General features: G+C 35.6%; 1 protein-coding gene and 1 long non-coding RNA gene across 6 annotated transcripts in view; one reads left to right on the forward strand and one right to left on the reverse strand.

Annotated features, from left to right (window-relative positions):
* The window catches only part of LOC127866386 (uncharacterized), a 64,926-nt gene extending 61,566 nt beyond the window's left edge, over positions 1–3,360 (reverse strand). For all 5 annotated transcript variants that reach the window (XM_052406872.1, XM_052406875.1, XM_052406873.1 and 2 more), the window contains exon 1: positions 3,215–3,360. In XM_052406872.1, coding sequence (XP_052262832.1) covers positions 3,215–3,251 — 37 coding nt within the window. In that variant the 5' untranslated portion in view covers positions 3,252–3,360. The remainder of the gene's footprint in view (positions 1–3,214) is intronic.
* A 2,792-nt stretch (positions 3,361–6,152) lies between these two features.
* LOC127866453 (uncharacterized) lies at positions 6,153–19,327 on the forward strand. Its single transcript, XR_008043009.1, has 2 exons — positions 6,153–6,264; positions 17,763–19,327. It is a non-coding gene; the product is annotated as an uncharacterized LOC127866453 (long non-coding RNA).
* Positions 19,328–20,188: the final 861 nt, after the last annotated feature.

The raw sequence follows: 20,188 nt of genomic DNA on the forward strand, positions 1-20,188 counted from the left end.
TTTGGAATGGGAAAAATCCAGTTGTTTTTTCCGAGATTGCGAATTTTTGTTTTTGATAACAAATGCTAGAAAAAACAAGCAAATTCCTTAAATTCATAGCTCCCGCAAAATAAAGTTTTTTTATGTGACCTAGTTTTTACTTTACTTGACCCAGTTTTAAACTTGGCAAAGATATTCTTGTAAGGAATTTTCTAAGCAAGTTTCATGAAGATTGGAGGATAAATGTGTGAACTAAGTAAATGTTGACAAAGAACGCAATATAATTCACAAGGAAAGGACACAAAAGCGATCACAAAAGCTCACAATGAGCATGTTTTGCTCAGGTGAACTAAAAACAAATTGATGTAAATATCAAGTTATATTTCTGTTTAAGGAAATCAATGCATATACAAGTATGTGCATAACAATTCTCGGCATGCAGCATGTTAACAAAATCACAATTTACAAATGCATCAAACAATGCCTGAAAATCTCTAAACCTGCATAAGACATACATTTATACTGACATTGTTGTTTGATCACATAAATAAGGAGTTTCATATAAAATCAATGGGCCTCTGAGAGCAAACCCAGGTTAAGCCACGGCCATATGTTGGGGGCCATATGTCACTAGGCAAAAAGTTGTGCGACCAGTCCAGGACTCAAACTCGGGACTCATTGCTGTCAGGGTAATTGCTCTCCCGACTGAGAACACCAGGCCGCTTCACAACTTCTACCCTAATGTAACCATAATTAGACCGTGACATACAACCCCACTTGAATATGTATTTTTCCTCGAAAACAGGAATTCCGTGTGTTATACAATATAACATGGGCCTCTTTAGACTAAGAGTATGCACAGGTTATGTCACGGTTCCATGTTGGATGCAAAAGGTCACAGGGCCAGAAAAATGTGTGACAAGTTGGGGAATCGAAACCAGCAACATCAAGCTTTCATGGCAAGTGCTCTTACTGGGCAGACAAAAAACTTCTGTTACCAAGCTCATAACATGACATAAATTTGCAGTCTGTACATTCAGAGAACTTTGATATTTGTAACAAAGTGTGCAACATAAGTCACTTGTATGTCTATTCGTAGTATCGGCCCTCTAAATGAATACATATGAATTTTGGAAGACAACAAATACAAAAACAGGCATGTGTTGTATGTCAATCTATAGTTAAATGTGTATTCTCTGAAATGTTTTGACAAAATAGTGGCTAGACTTAGCTCCCTGTGGTAATCTGTTTTATGTACAATTGTCTCATAGTATCAGCCCTTCTGATTGGTTGCTAAGATTTGTTACTATGCGCATGTGCTTGTACTAAAAAAAGTAACTGGAAAAACAAAACTCTTGCTCATGTTGTTCTTTAAATATTTTTACATATTATTAAAAAATTAGCGGCATATAAAACATTTGATTAAAGCTACTATTAATCCATAAACAAACTAATACAATTGTGTGTAGCGTAGTTAAAAATCATAGAATCACCCTGGAATAAACATGACCTACTTTCCAACAATCATCCGAAATCATGAGAATGATCGTGGTAATAGTAATGGACAACCATCAAATAAATTACAACTTCTAAAAATTGAAAAAAAACAAACTTTCCAGCCCTTCTTGGAGGTTTTCCTTAAAGGGGCCGTCCAGCAGATTTTGGCATGTATTGAAGCTTGTCATTAAATGCTTTAAATGCTTTATATTGATAAATTTTAACATTTGAACTAAAAATCTCCGGTAATAAACAAGAATACAATTTTAAAAAAGGAAAAAAAAGTAACCCTTAACAGGGCTCGAACCACTGACCCCTGAATTCCTGGAGTAAAAAGCCTCCCACCTAGACCACTCGACCATCCACGCTCATATTTAAAGCGAATGTATTGTTAAGCTATATTAGCAATCCTCGTAGTTTCCCAAAATATCGAATCGCGTTGATACAACGCTTTATCTGTTGGACGGCCCCTTTAATGGCCCGATACTAATAACTATGAGGAGGACCGTTACTATGAGAGTAAGGATACTATGAGAGTAAGGGATACTAGAGCTAGATGGGTAATTGTCATCTCTTACAACTTACATGTACCCTGGGAACTCTTTGCCCGGGTATGGTAAATATACTTTAACATACCCAGTCGATATTTGACTGTACCAGAGTTGTTTTACCGCCCCAAATCCGATGTGGTAAAACGTGCAACTGATTACAGAAAAACGGTATTGTTTATCTTAAACAAACTTTAAAAAAAGCATCAACTTGCTTTTTGAGTATGAGTTTGATTATAAAGAGGCCATTTAACAGAAAATTGACATAAATGTGAACATAATTAATTTTAAAAAATAGCCGACAACGACCGATTTAGCCTTAAAATTTCAGGGTACGTTTTAGTATGTTTACCGTACATGGGGTACATGTAAGTATACTTAAGAGTACCTGGGGTACATGTAAGTAGTACCCGAGATGACAGTAACCATCATCATGTACACCATTTTAATTTTATAACGCGTCATCTGGTTGAATGTTCTCATTGTGTTGGCCAATGATATGGCGTTTTAGAATCGAGCATTCGATGGACAAAATATGACAGCAAAACACAGACATGTAGCGAGAAAGTCGAATTAAATTGAATATGAAAGTTATTAGCCGAGCAGGAGATCGGTTAGTAGTGTAATCTCGTTGCTTTTACTGTTGTTTAACGATTCCAGTTGCATTTTGTGGGCAACTGCATGGAAACATGTGTGTTTTCGATGAAAAAGGTCACATCCAGTGTTCCACAATAGGCATATAGTGCGTTTCATACCTTGTGTATATATAATACCTATACGAGGGATATTTTTTCAAACTATGTATTTTTGTCAATATTCGTTGTTGAAAAGTCAAATCATACACAATAGGTGTACATATAACAATCTGGAACGCCTGGGATTAACTCGGGGGGGGGGGGGGGGGGGCAAATTTATGATATTGCTGCCTGTGAATAAAATGCACTGTTTGAAGTTTTATGGCGACTATCGATCAACTGTCGAATGCTGAAAGACTTAGCTTTTTGAGTTCTCCCATAACTTTTTCCGCAATGTCAGATAATATAAAAGACGACATTTTAAAATATAGTAAGAAGACCTAAAAAGAATCAGGACTGAAAATCTTATTTATTCAATCGTCAATCTTGTGCATATTTAACGCATGAGTAATTAAAATTATTACTTAAAACAAACAAAATGTGTTTATGCCTTACCATATCCAATAACACAAAGCAATATCAAACTCTTCATGACTGTCAGTGCCGCTTGGATATTTATTTCCTAACTAACTTTCACTTGAGTGGTTGAGAAGTTTGTCAACAACGAACAATCATGTGAGTAATCACGTGATAGAAGTCGACCGCACGGCAAAGGTTACATTACAGCAAATTTGTTAATAGGTTGATACCAACACATATCACTGCCATTTTCGTGTAACGTCTTGCTCTTGATAGATAACTTTGACACATTTTATCATTATAAAATCAGGTCGAATGACTTAAGAAGAATGATGCAGTGAAATATCGGACAGAGGCAACTTTTTCTAAAACTGCGTAGTAGAAAATAAACATTTGATTAGGAATTTACTTTGAAACGTAAGGTTTGAATTCAAAGAGAAAATAGTATTATGGTTATTTGTCAGTCATGCTTTATGATACATTTCTTAATAAAGGTGTTTGATTTTCAAAGTGTGCTTTCCTTCTTCATCAAACAACATACATTTCAAAATCTAATACTTTTAACATTGACGTGAATTTCAACGCAGTTTTAGAAATATAATAAATATTTATTCCATGATTACACACATTCCGGTGAAAGTGTTTTGATATGTTTAAGCTTATCATCACAATCCAGTGCCAAATAAAGCACAATGGAGGCTCATAGGCAGTGAAGCTTTTAGGGCCCAAGCCCTAGGTCACTAGTCGGCCTAGTGCCTACACGAACGCCAGTGCCCAGTCGATTGCATTCGTTAATATTAGCCTACCAGTGCCAATTCTGGCAAGACATAAATATGACCTTTTTAGTCCTTTTATAGGTATAAAATGTCTTTATAATACCGTGTTGCCAAGACGACATATTAATTATTAGGCTTAAGAACACGATCACTGTAGTCTGTATATTCAAAAAGCACATTGCAGGGCCGTACGCAGGAATTTTTGACGGGGGGTGGGTCGGGGTGGGGCCCAACCGCGGAGGGCGAGGGAGGTTCCCCCGCCTATTTTTTTTTAATTTGGCACTTTCAAGTGAATTTTTAATGCTTAAAAAATTTATCATGTAATATACATTTATGGAATATAACAAGTATATCATCACCTTTCTGAAATCTTATGCTTTTAACATTGGTGTGAAATTCACATCAATGTTTAAAGTATTAGATTTTTGAAATGTATGATGTTTGATGAAGAAGGAAAGCACACTTTGAAAATCAAACACCTTTATTAAGAAATGTATCATAAAGTATGACTGACATATAACCATAGTACTATTTTCTCTTTGAATTCAAACCTTACGTTTCAAAGTAAATTCCTAATCAAATGTTTATTTTCTACTACGCAGTTTTACTTTCAACATCATCAAAATCGTCTACAACTGGGACATAAGATTGGACCTTGAATTTTTTCTCTATTATAAACGTTTTCCGAAGTGTTTTTAAAGAATTATTTCAGATATTGAACTGATTTTTTGGTATGTGAGTCTACCTACATGACCAACAAATAAAATGTGAAATTTGTTCCGGTCCATTGATATTTTGCGAAGTTATTGGCCTTGGACTTAATTTTCTCTATAATGACCGTTTTCCGGAGGGTATTTTTGCAACTCTTTCCGATAAAGAGCTGATTATTTTGCCCAAGGTAGGATGGCATATATAGCAGACGGACTGTCCGTCGGTCCGTCCGTCCGGCATTTCATTTGTCGGCCTTTTATCAAAACTCTGTAAAGGGGCCTTTTCACATATTTTGGCATGTATTGAAGCTTGTCATTAAATGCTTTATATTGATAAATTTAAACATTGGACCTAAAAATCTCCAGTAGAAAAACAAGAATACAATAAAAAAAAGAAAAAAACTAACCCTAAACTGGGCTCGAACCACTGACCACTGTAGTCCTGGAGTAAAAAGTCTCCCGTTTAGACCACTCGACCATCCGTGCTCATGCTATTCAGGAATGTATTTTTTACTTATATAGGCATTCCTCGTAGTTTCACAAAATATAACGACAACAACAGAACTTTTCTAATTATTAAATCGCTCCGCGTTGCAACGCTTTATAATTTTCAAGTTTTCAAATCGTCAAAAGATGCATATAATGGATACTTACGAGCATGGTAAATGTTCAGTACTATTTCCTCACAAATATCACAACTAAAACTAAAATGTGCGAATCTGCAACTACTTTTTTTAATTTTGTCAATTTACCAAAACGTGAAAAGGCCCCTTGAAGACATTGACCTGATATTTGGTGCGTGAGTCTACCAACGTGACTTACGGCTGAAGTTTTACTTTCGTTCAGGTCCATTGATTTTTGGCTAAGTTATGGGCCTTGGACTTTTACAAAGAAATTTACAGGTTCAAATTAATTACAATTATCCATGTCGCCTCTCTAATTGCTTCCAAAATTATTTGTTTTTCACAAATTATTAACGTCAACAATTTTCAGATCTACGACCTTCTATATCATTTGCTTCCATTGGCCGCTATCCTTGTCCAATCAAAAGACTTGCTTCATCAAGCATCGATAGATGAAGTATTCATGATTACAAGGGGTCGGGGATGTGTGTACAAGACGATAAGAAAAAATTGCCTGGGGGCTTATCTCCACTGGCGAGTAAAATAGCACGAATCCCCTTGTTTATCAGGTACAATACAACACATCTCTTTTGTATTGAGGGAAAGTGTACTGTGGGCTCTTTCATGAGAGAAAAATTGCAGAACGCCCATTATTAAAAAATCATAACTTGACAGCCTGCTCGGGGGGGGGGGGCGGGCCCCAGGGCCCCGGGCCTGCGCACGGGCCTTCAAAGCTTTTTGAATTCATGTCCAGTCTGAGGTCCCCTAGGGTACGAACAATATTTGGGTACAAAAACATTAATTGGGTACGAAAACTTTTGGGTACGATTGTTTTTATTAGGAAAGATGGGATACCTGTAAGTATACCAGAGTACCCAAAAGTATCATTTGAAAATCGGTGTACGGTGAAGTGAACTACAAAGTACCCGGGGTACGGGGTAGTAGTAACTGTGTGGAACTTGACCCATTCAGCCATGGTAAGCATTTGAGGTATGTTTTTAGCTCAAAACATGGTGCTTGATATGAGCTTTTGTGGTCGCCAGTTGTTCCTTGTATTTTGTGCGTCGTCAACATAGTTCTTCAGAGGCCACATTTATTGTCATATCTTCATGAAACTTGGTAATATTATTTCTCCCAATAATATCTCAGCAGCATTGAAAACTGGGTTACGTGAGGTCACAAACTAGGTCACTAGTATAAAAGCCAGTTAACGTTCTAGTGGTCACATTTTTGTCCAATCTTCTTTAACGTTTTTATAGAACATTTGCTTTGATGATATCTCGGCTGAGTTCGGCAATGGTTCCGGTTCTTTAAAAAAACATGGTCTCCAGGGGGTGGAAAAGTTTGACCTTTGTACCTTCATTAAAACCTTGTTAACAATTAGAAGTCTAATGTGTGGGTTCAGTCGTGATGAAACATGTGCAGAACAGTTATTCTAATGATATCAAGGCCTCGTTCAAAAATGGCTCCGGCGTTTCCGCCAAAAAAGTGACAGTTTTCCATATACAGCCATTTAGATACCTTGTTAACACTCTAGAGGCTACATTTAAGTTGAGGCTTCATAAAACTTGATGGCAATAATAATTTTGTTCAAATGATGTATCGACCGTCTTCGAAAATGGTACGTTGAAAATAAACACCGATAGTGGGTGGGTGCGGGGGGGGGGGGGGGGGGCGCAGTTCTTCTTATATGACTATAATACCATACTGAAACCATGTTGACACTTCAGCAGTCACATGTTGGGTCCAATCCGCATAAACCTCGCTCTGAACATTTCGTTTGATAAACTGCAGTTTCCTCTTTTGCTTGTGCTTCGTTAATATGATTACAAAAGGTTGATTTCATTTTACATGACAAAATATATAATGAAACCAAACACATAATTCCATGACTTATAAACCCAACAACTTTACAGTCACGATTTGTGCGTAATTCAATGCGAACACGCGATCGCATTGTCACCTTGAAATATATTACTTCATATTAACAATTCCGATATGCGTGTATAACATCGTATTTGACAAACAAAAAGATTAGCGCAGGACTTGAAGCGCCATTTACAAAAATCGCGATGCTGTCACATATGCCTTAAAATGTATGCACGATCTATGTTAGGTTGGCCTAGATAGATCTCAAACAGTCGAACAAAAGGCTGCATACATGTACATTGAAAAGGATGAATGCAGATCGTGACTACTCGAGCTGCGACGCTCACGTTTTTTTCCAAATGCAGTGTTTACCTAATGACTGGGTATGGGTATATGTGTATTTATTATCTTTGTGTGTTTGAATAAACTGGTCATACAGGTTTTGAAGGTGGTGCATGTTCAATGGTGCGGAAATCAAGATTTCCTCGTGCACAGATTTGTAGGTTTTGTCATTCGACAGGCAAGCAGGGTAGAGAGTAGACGTTATTGAAAGCATTTTAAATTTTAATTTATGCTCTGTTTGTTTAAATGTAAATATTGTTTTATGTGTTTCAGCGAGTTTTAGGAGAGTAGACGGATGACTTGAGATAGAAAGGGTATTGGTTCCAGACATTAACGACTATACGAGTTATGCACTATTTTTAGCTCATCTATTTTTTGAAAAAAAAGAGCTATTGTCATCACCTTGGCGTCGGTGTCGGCGTCCGGTTAAGTTTTGCGTTTAGGTACACTTTTCTCATAAAGTATCAATGCTGTTGCATTCAAACTTGGTACACCTTCTTACTATCATGAGGGGACTGGGCAGGCAAAGTTAGATCATTCTGGCTTGCATTTTGACAGAATTATGTGCCCTTTTTAAACTTAGAAAATTGAAAATTTTGGTTAAGTTTTGTGTTTAGGTCCATTTTATTCCTTAAGTATCAAAGCTATTGCTTTCATACTTGCATCACTTACTAATTATCATAAGGGGACTGTGCAGGCAAAGTTATGTAACTCTGACTGGCATTTTGACAGAATTATGTGCCCTTTTTTAACTTAGAAAATAGAAAATTTGGTTAAGTTTTGTGTTTAGGTCCACTTTTTTCCTAAAGTATCTAAGCCATTGCTTTCATACTTGCAACACTTACTAACTATCGTAAGGGGACTGTGCAGGCAAAGTTATGTAACTCTGACTGGCATTTTGACAGAATTATGTGCCCTTTTTATACTTAGAAAATTGAAAATTTGGTTAAGTTTTGTGTTTAGGTCCACTTTTTTCCTAAAGTATCAAAGCCATTGCTTTCATACTTGCAACACTTACTAGCTATCGTAGGGGGACTGTGCAGGCAAAGTTATGTAACTCTTGACTGGCATTTTGACGGAATTATGGGCCCTTTATACTTAAAATTTGGTTAAGTTTTGTGTTTTGGTCCACTTTACCCCTAAAGTATCATAGATATTGCTTTCATACATGGAACACTCGCAAACTATCATAAGGGGACAATAAAGGACAAGTTGCATAACTCTGGTTGTCATTATTACGGAATTATGGCCCTTTTTGACTTAGAAACTTTGAATATATGGTTACATTTTGTGTTAAGATCAACTTTACTTCTAAAGTATCAAGGCTATTGCTTTAAAACTTTAAATACTTTCATGCTATCATGAGGGTACTGTACCTGGCAAGTTAAATTTTACCTTGACCCTTGAATGACCTTGACTCTCAAGGTCAAATTATTAAATTTTGCTAAAATTGCCATAACTTCTTTATTTATGTTTAGATTCGATTGATACTTTGACAAAACAACTCTGACCTGACATACCACAATTGACTCAGTCCAAACCATCCCCCACGCCCCCCCGAATCCCGTCTCTCCCCCCCCCCCCCGATTCCCCCTCAATCCCCCCCATTATTTTTTTTTTAAATTAAAGATCATCTAATAAATGACCACCACACCCTCACACTATAACCCCCACCCCCACCCCCCCCAAAAATAATTTTTATTCCCCCCGGTAGGGTGGTATATAGCAGTTGAACTGTCCGTCAGTGTCAGTCAGTCTGTCTGTCCGTCCGAAAAAAACTTAAACATTGGCCATAACTTTTTCACTTTTTAAGATAGCAACTTGATATTTGGCATGCATGTGTATCTCATGGAGCTGCACATTTTGAGTGGTGAAATGTCAAGGTCATCCTTCAAGGTCAAATGTCAAATTAATGGTGTCTGTCCGTTCGAAAACTTTAACATTGGCCATAACTTTTTCAATATTGAAGATAGCAACTTGATATTTGGCATGCATGTGTATCTCATGGAGCTGAACATTTTGAGTGGTGAAAGGTGAAGGTCATCCTTTAAGGTCAATGGTCAAATATATGGCGTCTGTCCGTCCGAAAAATAACATTGGCTATAACTGTTTTAATATTGAAGATAGCAACTTGATATTTGGCATGCATGTGTATCTCATGAAGCTGCACATTTTCAGTGGTGGAAGTTCAAGGTCAAGGTCATCCTTCAAGGTCATCCTTCAAGGTAAAAAAATAATTTAAAGCGGCGTTTTCATGAAGCTGCACATTTTGAGTGGTGGAAGTTCAAGGTCATCCTTCAAGGCCAAGGTCATCCTTCAAGGTCAAAGGTAAAAAAACAAATATTTTTTTTTTAAGCGGCATTATCATGAAGCTGCACATTTTGAGTGGTGGAAGTTCAAGGTCAAGGTCATTCTTCAAGGTCAAGGTCATCCTTCAAGGTCAAAGGTCATAAATTTTTTTTAAAGAGGCGTTATCATGAAGCTGCACATTTTGAGTGTTGTAGGTTCAAGGTCAAGGTCATCCTTCAATGTCAAGGTCATCCTTCAAGGTCAAAGGTTAAAAAAATAGTTCAAAGCGGCGTTGTCATGAAGCTGCACATTTTGAGTGGTGGAAGTTCAAGGTCAAGGTCATCCTTCAAGGTAAAATTTTTTTTTTTTAAAAATTCAAAGCGGCGTTCTCATGCAACTGCACATTTTGAATGGTGGAAGTTCAAGGTCAAGGTCATCCTTCAAGGTCAATGTCATCCTTCAAGGTCAAAGGTAAAAAAGATATATAAAAATTCAAAGCAGCGTTCTCATGAAGCTGCACATTTTGAGTGGTGGGAGTTCAAGGTCAAGGTCATTCTTCAAGGTCAAGGTCATCCTTCAAGTTCAAAGGTCAAACAATAATAATTTCAAAGCGGCGTTATCATGCAGCTGCTCATTTTGAGTGGTGGAAGTTCAAGGTCAAGGTCATCCTTTAAGGTCAAGGTCATCCTTCAAGGTCAAAGGTCAAACAAATAATATATCAAAGCGGCCTGCTCATAAAGCTGCAAATTTTGAGTGGTGGAAGTTCAAGGTCAAGGTCATCCTTCACGGTCAAAGGTAAAAAAAACAACAATAAACATTTTCAAAGCGACGCAATAGGGGGCATTGTGTTTCTGACAAATACATCTCTTGTTTTTTTCAAACATGGTTAAAAAACACAAATATTTATTTTTATTATTTTATTTTTGAAATACCCTCCAACCATCTCACCCAAGAATCCCCCCACCCAATTTTTTTTTTTTGCATTTTTTTTGCATTTTTGGAAGATAATGTAATAAATGACCACACCCCCACACTATACACCCCTCTCCACTCCACCCCTCCCTCCTTTGTGATTGAAATTGAGATAGGTCCCTACACATTTAAAAAGAAAAATAGATGAGCGGTCTGCACCCGCAAGGCGGTGCTCTTGTTTTTCATTTCTGTGTACATGGTTTTCTGGAATAATACTAAAATGTTTCGATATAGAAATAGCCGATTATTAGCAGATTTCTCTAACATTAGAGGTTCCAGGAGTTGATTAAAGCACATAAATAGACAACGGTTTAGAGCCATGGGTCATCATACGTGACACTGCCATTAAAAGAAAAAAGAAAGCACAAGAAAGAATCGCAGTAGGGTTGCGTATCCCGCTCGCGGTTAAGCCTACCACCGATTTTTGTTTGGGGTTGTCATGAAGTCATGTGCACTTCTCTTGATTGGTGATGGTCGATAAATCTTGCAAATATCGCAGCTCTTTTTATACAATCTAATATTTCACGTTTCGCACTTTTTGTGATTGGCGTGGTGGATGTGCATTCGGGGCGTCCTATGTGCGATTTGGGCATCTGCGGGGGCGGGCGGGTTGTTCGGGCCATGGTGCCCATGGGCTAACGCTTGTCCTTTTGAATGGTGTAATTAAATTGCGCATTTGTTTGATTGTTAGTTTATGCTCTCCGTCTGATGTGTATTAATAATATTGCAATATTCGCATGCCACAAATGTGTGCCGGTTTAATTATACGTGTAACGACTTGTCCTACAACATTAAGTGTAGTTTCAGTTCATAGATATATTGGAAGGATGTCGCAACGTTTACTGACGGCTCGACGCTTCATATTAAATGGTGCCATTGAGGTTGATCTCGGTTGCAAAATGCAGACATACAGTTCGTCAGTAGCATTGCTATTTTCATCTATGTGTAGAAAGCCCGGTCAGATAAAATACCCTGCTTGTCATAGCACCTAAACAAATGTGTGTGTTTTTATTTTAAATGGTTTGATGATAAATAATATATGTTTGTCAAAAAATGTAATAAAATTTAAAACAAAAATAAGTGTATCCCGAAAAAGTTACCTATTGGAAAAAACAACTATCTGCTGGTACAAATAAAGCTGACCCATTTATAATCCTTTATAAATCACACAAAGTATCAACCGTTGTTATTTTAATTAAGCTACAAGATAAGTATTGATGCAAAGCATCAAAGGGCGTCGGGAATTTCAGTGTAAAAGGCACTCAATGAAGTTACATGGAACGATTTTTTTTCTACTGTAAATATTAATATATTGGCCGATTATTTTAAACAAAATAGAAAAAAATACTGGTATAACCATTATCTATGGTTTTGTGTTAGTTATAACCCCCAAATAACCATTATCTATGATGTTGTGTTATAACCCCCAAATAACCATTATCTATGATTTTGTGTTGTAACCCCCAAATATTTCATAGTTCATTTTATTAACATTGGTTTCCTTTTTTTTTACTGTCATCCGTGAGCAGTTTTCATTAATGGAACAGAACTGTGTAGGTTTTAAAAAAATCTGCTTCATCTTGTAAGCTTAATTTAATATTTTTCTCAACTTCAAGGGGAGATGATTCTGCACTTATTCTTACGTTGCTCATTTATTTACGATAGGGGTTGAGTACTCATTGATATGAAAACATTGTAAAAGTTTTAATGTGTTAACGACCCCCCCCCACCCTCTCACACATATATTTCATGGGCAAAATAAAAACAAAAAATTGTTATAATAAAACATCATATTTATTTAAACAAAAATGTCTACATCAAAACAAAAAGTTAACATAGAACACAAATAAAATAATTGGATTCTAATGGGGCTCGAACCTTGGGTCTCTCACATGTAAAGCGAGCGTGTAAACACTACACTACGGAACCGCTTGAAAAATCACCTTCTAACTAAGATATTAATAAGCTATTAATAGTCGGTTTAAATGTAAACCCGGAAGTTAAAACGCTGGATAGTGAGCGGTTTTAAAGGTCCATACCAAAGGGTCCATACCACTGGCAATATACGGGTCAGGCATGCGGTCTTCTATATGTGGTTCTTAAAAAAACCTGTAGGAGGACTTGATAGTAATGAGACTGGGGTGCTCCTCATTGATAAGCGGCTGCTTCCTTTATCAAAACTCATTATTACAATTAATAATACGTGTCGCGCTTCGCGCTCTATAGCGCCTTTATTAGTAACTAGGTGGTTGCTAGGATAGTGGAACAAAGAAGGTTTTAATGTTCGTGTGTTTACGAACCCCCCCCCCCCCCACCCACACCCTCATCAAAACAAAAAGTTAACATAGAACACAAATAAAATAATTTGATTCTACTGGGGCTCGAACCTTGGACCTCTCACGTGAAGCGAGCGTGTAACCACTACACAACGGAACCGCTTGAAAAATCACCTTCTAACTAAGATATTAATGAGTGACTGTAGTGTAACGGTTCTCAATAAAGCAATAAACCGTGTAATCGCTGTCGTCTTGTAAAATTGAAGAAAATACGCGTTAACCAAAACTCGAACAGCAAAAGTCTGCGCTATTGTTAGAAAAAACACAAAATAAATATACTTTGATTATGTTTTGTTTTTAAACAAAACCAGAAAGTTTCACCGGTTCGCGTATTTGCCCAGTACCTATGATTTTTTATTATTGCCCAGTCCCTGTGATCAGTTATTTATTGAAAGAATTAGCTTTGCATTATTGGCAATAAATGTTGTAGTAAATGTAATAGGCACAAATGCAGTACTTATTTACACTAATTTACACAAAAAATCACCACTATGCAAGATATTCTTAAAACAAAAATATATGCATTGATCCGTTAAATAACTTCTCCTCCCATAAGCGAAAAAAAACGTATTACATACTAGTCGCCGCACTTCAGTGCGACGCCAATGATTGGTTGATATTATAGACAGGCGTAGCGTGTACCGAGGGATAAGTGGGTTTTGTTTTTAAATCGTGCGAAATCCGGGATGGTCTGTTGCGCTCGGGTGTTAGGAGCAGCATTTAATTGATTATTTTACAACGCATGTTTGTCAGGAACCAAGAAAATCACTTCTTGATGATATCGTTGGTTTGAACCTTGTGTTGACAGTTTACATAACAGTAATTATTCGTGCTTGGAATTTGTGACATAGTTGTATTCAAGCTTATTGTTCATGTTGTATTAAAAGTTGATGCACTTATAAAACATTGATTCCGCATTTTGTGATCAAACAAAGCGTACCTAAAATAATGCCGTTTTACAAGAACAATAAGAACAATATTGTGACAACAGGCTCAAATACAAACGTGGGGATTGCTGTATACCGTGACAGTATATCCCGTTACCAATATATAATTTAGGTTATATCAAGACTTAACGCGTGTGAAGACTTTTCGAATATTTATTGAAACAGAGCTACTGGTGTGTAAGCAATATAACAATTGTCACAATGCTGACGGAGCTGGAATTGTTCGGTATTAGGTAACGGGAGCACAAATCGTTTATCCACATTGAATTTTAACAGCAAAGATCAAAATAAAGTATAAGATAACACAGTCGTTAAGCTTATAGATATCTTGTTTAAACACAACATTTAATATAATTTTAGTGTACAGGTGAGCAGCATTGACTCCTAGTAATGTAATAAGTTCACCAAGTAGACAGTGAGTTGATAATTGTATATAAGAAGCAGTAATAAAATAAATAGTGTCACCTGACACGAATACCGGGAATGTCGTCAAAAACGGATTCACTTCTTAATTTACACCACAATGCAATAATATGATAAAGCTGCGCTCTATATTTTTCACGTAATTGTTTTGGTGTCATTCTATATATGTAGCTGTCTGTTTTTTAAATGGATTTAATTTTAACAATATGGTGGAAAGGTTATTGTTCCAATACTATCTTAAATTGGATCTTTGCGATTTTAACGTTAACATTTTACTTTCTTAATTTTAAACCAACACACAAATATGAAAGAGGGAAGTTAATTTATGTATACTGATAAACTTAAAATAGGACCATTTATCAAATGTTGTGTACTTAAAAACACTAAGCTTATACTCACGCCTATCTGTTGCAATACTTCGAATTTCTCGAATGAACAACTCTGCATCATTGAATATTTCTTTGCACATTTATACAAACCGAAACGTAAATACTGTTTAATTGCATGAAACTAATTGTTTGTTGATTGCTGTTTTGGTACCAGTTCTTCTGAGCCTTTATTAAAGATTGTTTCACATTGACGTTTTATTTGATGCAAAAAATAAGCTCGTTTAAATAGTGCCGCGACGGATAGTCATTGAACTCGCGGGAAGATATGTGCTCTTTTGGTCGTGCACAACCGCGTTGGTAATGCACTCTATCAACCCTCATTGGGGCGACGAAGCCATATATCAGCAAACACGTCGCATTATCCCCATATAACAAGTATAGTAATTTCTAAATTTCGAGGACTGGAAATAACATCGCCATATGAATATTTCAGTGTCAGTGAGCTGCAAATTCATTAAGCACATTGAGAAAATGTCGATCATTCGTCAATCAACAAATTATTCGCTGATTGTTCGGTAGCACAAGACACCAGGAGGCAAATCTTAAGTAAAGACAACGTGCCATCAAAGGATGCGCATGGGGAGGCACGTTTGTAATCGATATACATTAATGTCGATCTATCTGTTTACATGATTCGTACCAATTTGAAAGTAACCCTTGCAGGGTTGAAAACAAATGAAACTTTTACAAGGTATACTAACGATTAAATTATCGACGTGTTACCTTTCTGAACTACGAAAAGCATTCCAGTTTAAGAAAACATGTTTATCGACATCAAAAAGGAAACATTTGTAATAAAAAGCTTCACTTAAATAAGAACAAAACATTCATTAAAACTTTACAAAGAAGCCGTTGCAGGACTGTATGAATGGAAAAGATCTTGTTTTTTCATTATTGTCGTTGAACGCGAGTTGGTCTTACCTTTAGGATATGATAATATTATTTTGAAATTATTTGGAATTTTTCCCCCACAAAGGTTTGATTTTCAAGATAATAGGCCCGATTTGTTCAGACCATGGTCAATATCAAAAGTCAAACTTTGACCGCGAAACTGATCTTCATCGCCGTCATTATTGATTCAGCCTGTATACAACATATCTGGTGTGATAATCTAATTGTTTGTAATGGCTACACAATTGCATTTACATCATCTCCCTGTAATACTGCTTCGATGAAAGCATTTGCCACTTTCGGACTGTAGAGTATTAAATTTCGGGATAAAGTATCATGATACATTTCTCATATTTGAATGCGGTAATGCTATTTCACATAATTTCCCTGATGACGGCTGTAACTATCAATTGTATCGGATATATATCAGATCATTGGTTGACGTAATGCGTTCGTTCAAACAAGAATTCACACAACGTTTCATATACTCATTTAAAAATATACCCATCTGTTAGAATTTATATCACATTGATATTCCAAAGGAATGATATGATTCTATACATGAACATAATTAAATATATCAATAAGTGTCACTCTTTTTATATCAAGCATTCCCATTTAGAAGCGGAAATGCAGTATCATAGATCAGCTATAATTATACCAACAACCATTCCTAAATGTCTTGAAATCAATTTATAGGCTTTTACTACACCAATGAAGCATGACATTAATAATCAGTTTATTAATGGCGCGGGAAAAATGCATAGTTGGAAAAATATACGTGCATCAACAGCATTAAAAATGCCTTCACAATAAGGTCTTTGTTGTTTCCAAATTTGTTGGATGACATTAGAATAAATGTCTTAAACAGTTTGATGGTCAGACAGGTTTTATAAACACTTATCACACCTGATTCGAAATAATGTTAGTGGTGTTTTTATTCCGTCAGAACATACTCAGATGTACAAGCGTGGACATTATGATGAATTTTACATTGCTGTTATGATGAATTTAACATAAGGTACATGTATCTTCACCGTTTATAATATTTGGTATATAAAATCAACAGCATTTATGAGAAATGAACTGTTCCAGGCAGTCAATATTCAGCAATTGGGAATCAGCATATCATTAATATTTCAGAGTATGTCGGGACACCGTAGCGACGCCTTGGCGTGAAGGCAGTTATTGTATCAATAATAGCTGGTGCCAATTATTGATTTAGGATACCCAGACGTATGTGCTTGTTGGCATTCTGATCAGTTATGGCATAAAAGTCGCGAAAAACGATTCCCTTTTCTGGTATACCATTATATAGTATGACGGAACTTAACGAATATGTGCTTTAAGGTAAGAAAGTGGTGTTGGGATTTACAAATGTTTTTAAATTATTGTGTTTTTTTTAAAGATGGATTTTTATCTTACGGCCTATGCTAACATGTAAAATGTAATTAATTTATTTAAGCATGATTTTGTAGGCGTCATCGAATGCTCATTTTTTCATTGTATAATAAACATTACTTATTTCAAGCTTATTCAAAAGCCCAGTGCAGTTGAAAGTAGTATGAACATAACCAGATGTCCACATAACTTTCCCTTGACTTCCGTGATCGCACATACGGACATGCATTTGATGATTAAGCGATCCGTATTCATATGGTATACACATGTTTTCTATGGAATTAATAAGAGAGTACTACACTTAAAAATTTATGATTAACTAAAATCGGTTTTGACTTCTTTTATCATATGTGCGTACACTGCTTTATTTTTACGCATAAAACCAAATTATTCAATTGAAATAAATCTAATAAGTATTTTGAATTTTATACCAACAGTTACAGCAATATTTATATGTATTACCATTGAGATATTGATCTCATATCTACTGTTTACTAGCTGAGATATATTTTTCGTATTTGTCCGTAGTATGTTTAAAATGGTTATCCTACATGATCATTTGTGTACGACTTATTACTCATTAGTCAGGCATGAATAATCAAAATATATGTTTCAGCGACATGGTTTACGAGCCAATGGAGACAAACGACTAAAAGTCAATATTTACTGGAGTTTGATGGCAGATAAATCAACTTGTTATAGTATGTTTAATCACCGATCGCTGTGTGAAAATTGCTAGCAAATCGGATTAGGCTGGGCGAATGCTATCAACACTGGAATGTAATGAGCTAGTACAAAGTACGTCAGTTAAACTACAATGCTACTGAAAAAACTAAAACTGAGGCATGTAAAACGGAAGACAAGCAAAACGACTTTTCATTTTTAGGAGTATCATATTCGAAGTCGTCGATGTGTTGTTTTGTTATTTAATTCTCACACAGTTAGTAAGAGACAATTGAGCCACCCCAGAAGTTTCTCATTTACTATGCTATTAAGCTAGGCTTTGTTGAAGTATTTATCCACCATGGAAGATTCGCAAGGAAGCGGTATAGAAACTGGTTCGGATCTAAGATTTCACGACGAGATAGCGTCAGGATCGTTATCACAGGTGGAAAAGTACTACCACCTTATGCACAACAACAAAAAGCTAATATTTGAAATAAAAATTGGAATAATTTCGGTGTTTGGGTTTATAATTATTATCATGTGCCTACTATATATTATCGCTCAATGTCGAAGAGGATCGTTTGGTCGATGGACATTCTTTCCAAAAAATAGACGGCGACATGATTCAATATCAGACGGCCTCATACACGACTCGACCGAACATCTTATTTCTGGAAAAGTGTGTTTGTCTATAACAACTGCACATGACAGGGAATTATTTGTATAATTTAAATAATAACAATGACTTAACCACGCTCATAACGAAATTCGAGCAAAATATATGCAATGTTAACAAGCATGTGCCAAAGCACATGTGCATAATTGTTTTAACAATTTTATATTTTGTCTTATTCTTTATTAAACAAATGTATCATTGTATTGTTAAGAATGTCGTCCTGAGGTTAAGTTTGGTCCAGATATATTTCTTTTATATGTTCATATATTGTATCTGTACATATCTTTTTGTGTGCATTTTTCTACTTTTGGAAAGTTTTGAGTAAATAATATTTTGTCTGCGAAATTATGAACGCTTTAATATGCGCATTTACAACAAAAATTCTGTTAAAAGACAACTTCCTTCGAAATATTTGTATACTGAAGACGGACAATATGTACCTGAAATGGATGAATTCTTAAAACAATTGTAAACATGTTTTACGTCGCTGCAGATTTTGTATATTATATAACAATTTATTGCTTATACAATAGACAATTGTCCATGAGTATACAGCACATAAATGTTATGTGCATAACAAACGAGTGGTCAAGTGACTAGTAAATTGTATAAAAATAGGGCACATGTTGTGACCATGATAAATCTACATCAAATGATTATGTACGCATGTATTCTAATTGTCTAAGAATAATCATAATGAAGATTAAACAAGTTTCTTAGTTTAAAGGCTATGTTCACATATGATGCAATATTGTTATTATTTCGAACATTTTCGGATTTCATCAATTTAAGAAATTTAAACATATTTGGCTTTTTCCAATAGTAAATATCAATGAACACCTTTCTTATTTCTGTATATACGGCACATTCAATTACAAAGTGATACTCATATTCCAGCATATAACAACTATTACATTATCTCTCCTCATACGGAATTGGAGTAGGTTTTCTCCATCTCCCGGTCTCAACTTTCAGTCTATGTGAGGATACAAGAGGTCTACTTATGACACTTCTAAACTTGTTTCATTTTATACTTGGTTGCATTTTAAAATAACAAAAAGTTACATAAGTGTTAGCTTTAGACGAATTATTTTGTTAATTTTTTTTTTACAGTTTTGTAGAAATGTGTAATGTAATCGCAACTTTAACCTATACACAAATATTTAATTAGACTTATAGACACGCTTTTGTCAAGAGTTATCATAATAAGCGTTTAAAAGTTATGACTAATTCGAAAGCGGCGTGCTATCATTTACAGGAGAAGTTTGGCAATTTATACAAATATCTCTTACATTAAAATCAATATCCGATTAAGTTTAAGAGCTGCAATTTAGCAATTGCGTTGAAGATGATTGAACCATGAACGCAATTACAAATTTACAATTTCTTTAAACTATTTATTGTTCATTAACATAATCATTATCGACCTTCTTAAGTTGTATTAGATAACAAACGCGTTGATGGAAAACACATACAACCTTAACGACATGTTTAATAAGACTCTAAAATAAATCTAGTAATATGTAGTCATAAGTATTTTGTTAAAAGCATAAAATATTAACGAAGTGAAACTCAAGCTCCACAAGGAGAAGAGAAATCTGACTATAGTACATTGTCATTTTCTCGATCGCACGGTTTATGCGATGCATTTTGTGGTACATGGAACTCACTTGGCCTGAAGTTATTCTCAAGGCAATTAT

This window comes from Dreissena polymorpha, chromosome 2 (assembly GCF_020536995.1).
Source record: "Dreissena polymorpha isolate Duluth1 chromosome 2, UMN_Dpol_1.0, whole genome shotgun sequence".
Classification (NCBI taxonomy): Eukaryota; Metazoa; Mollusca; class Bivalvia; order Myida; family Dreissenidae; genus Dreissena; species Dreissena polymorpha.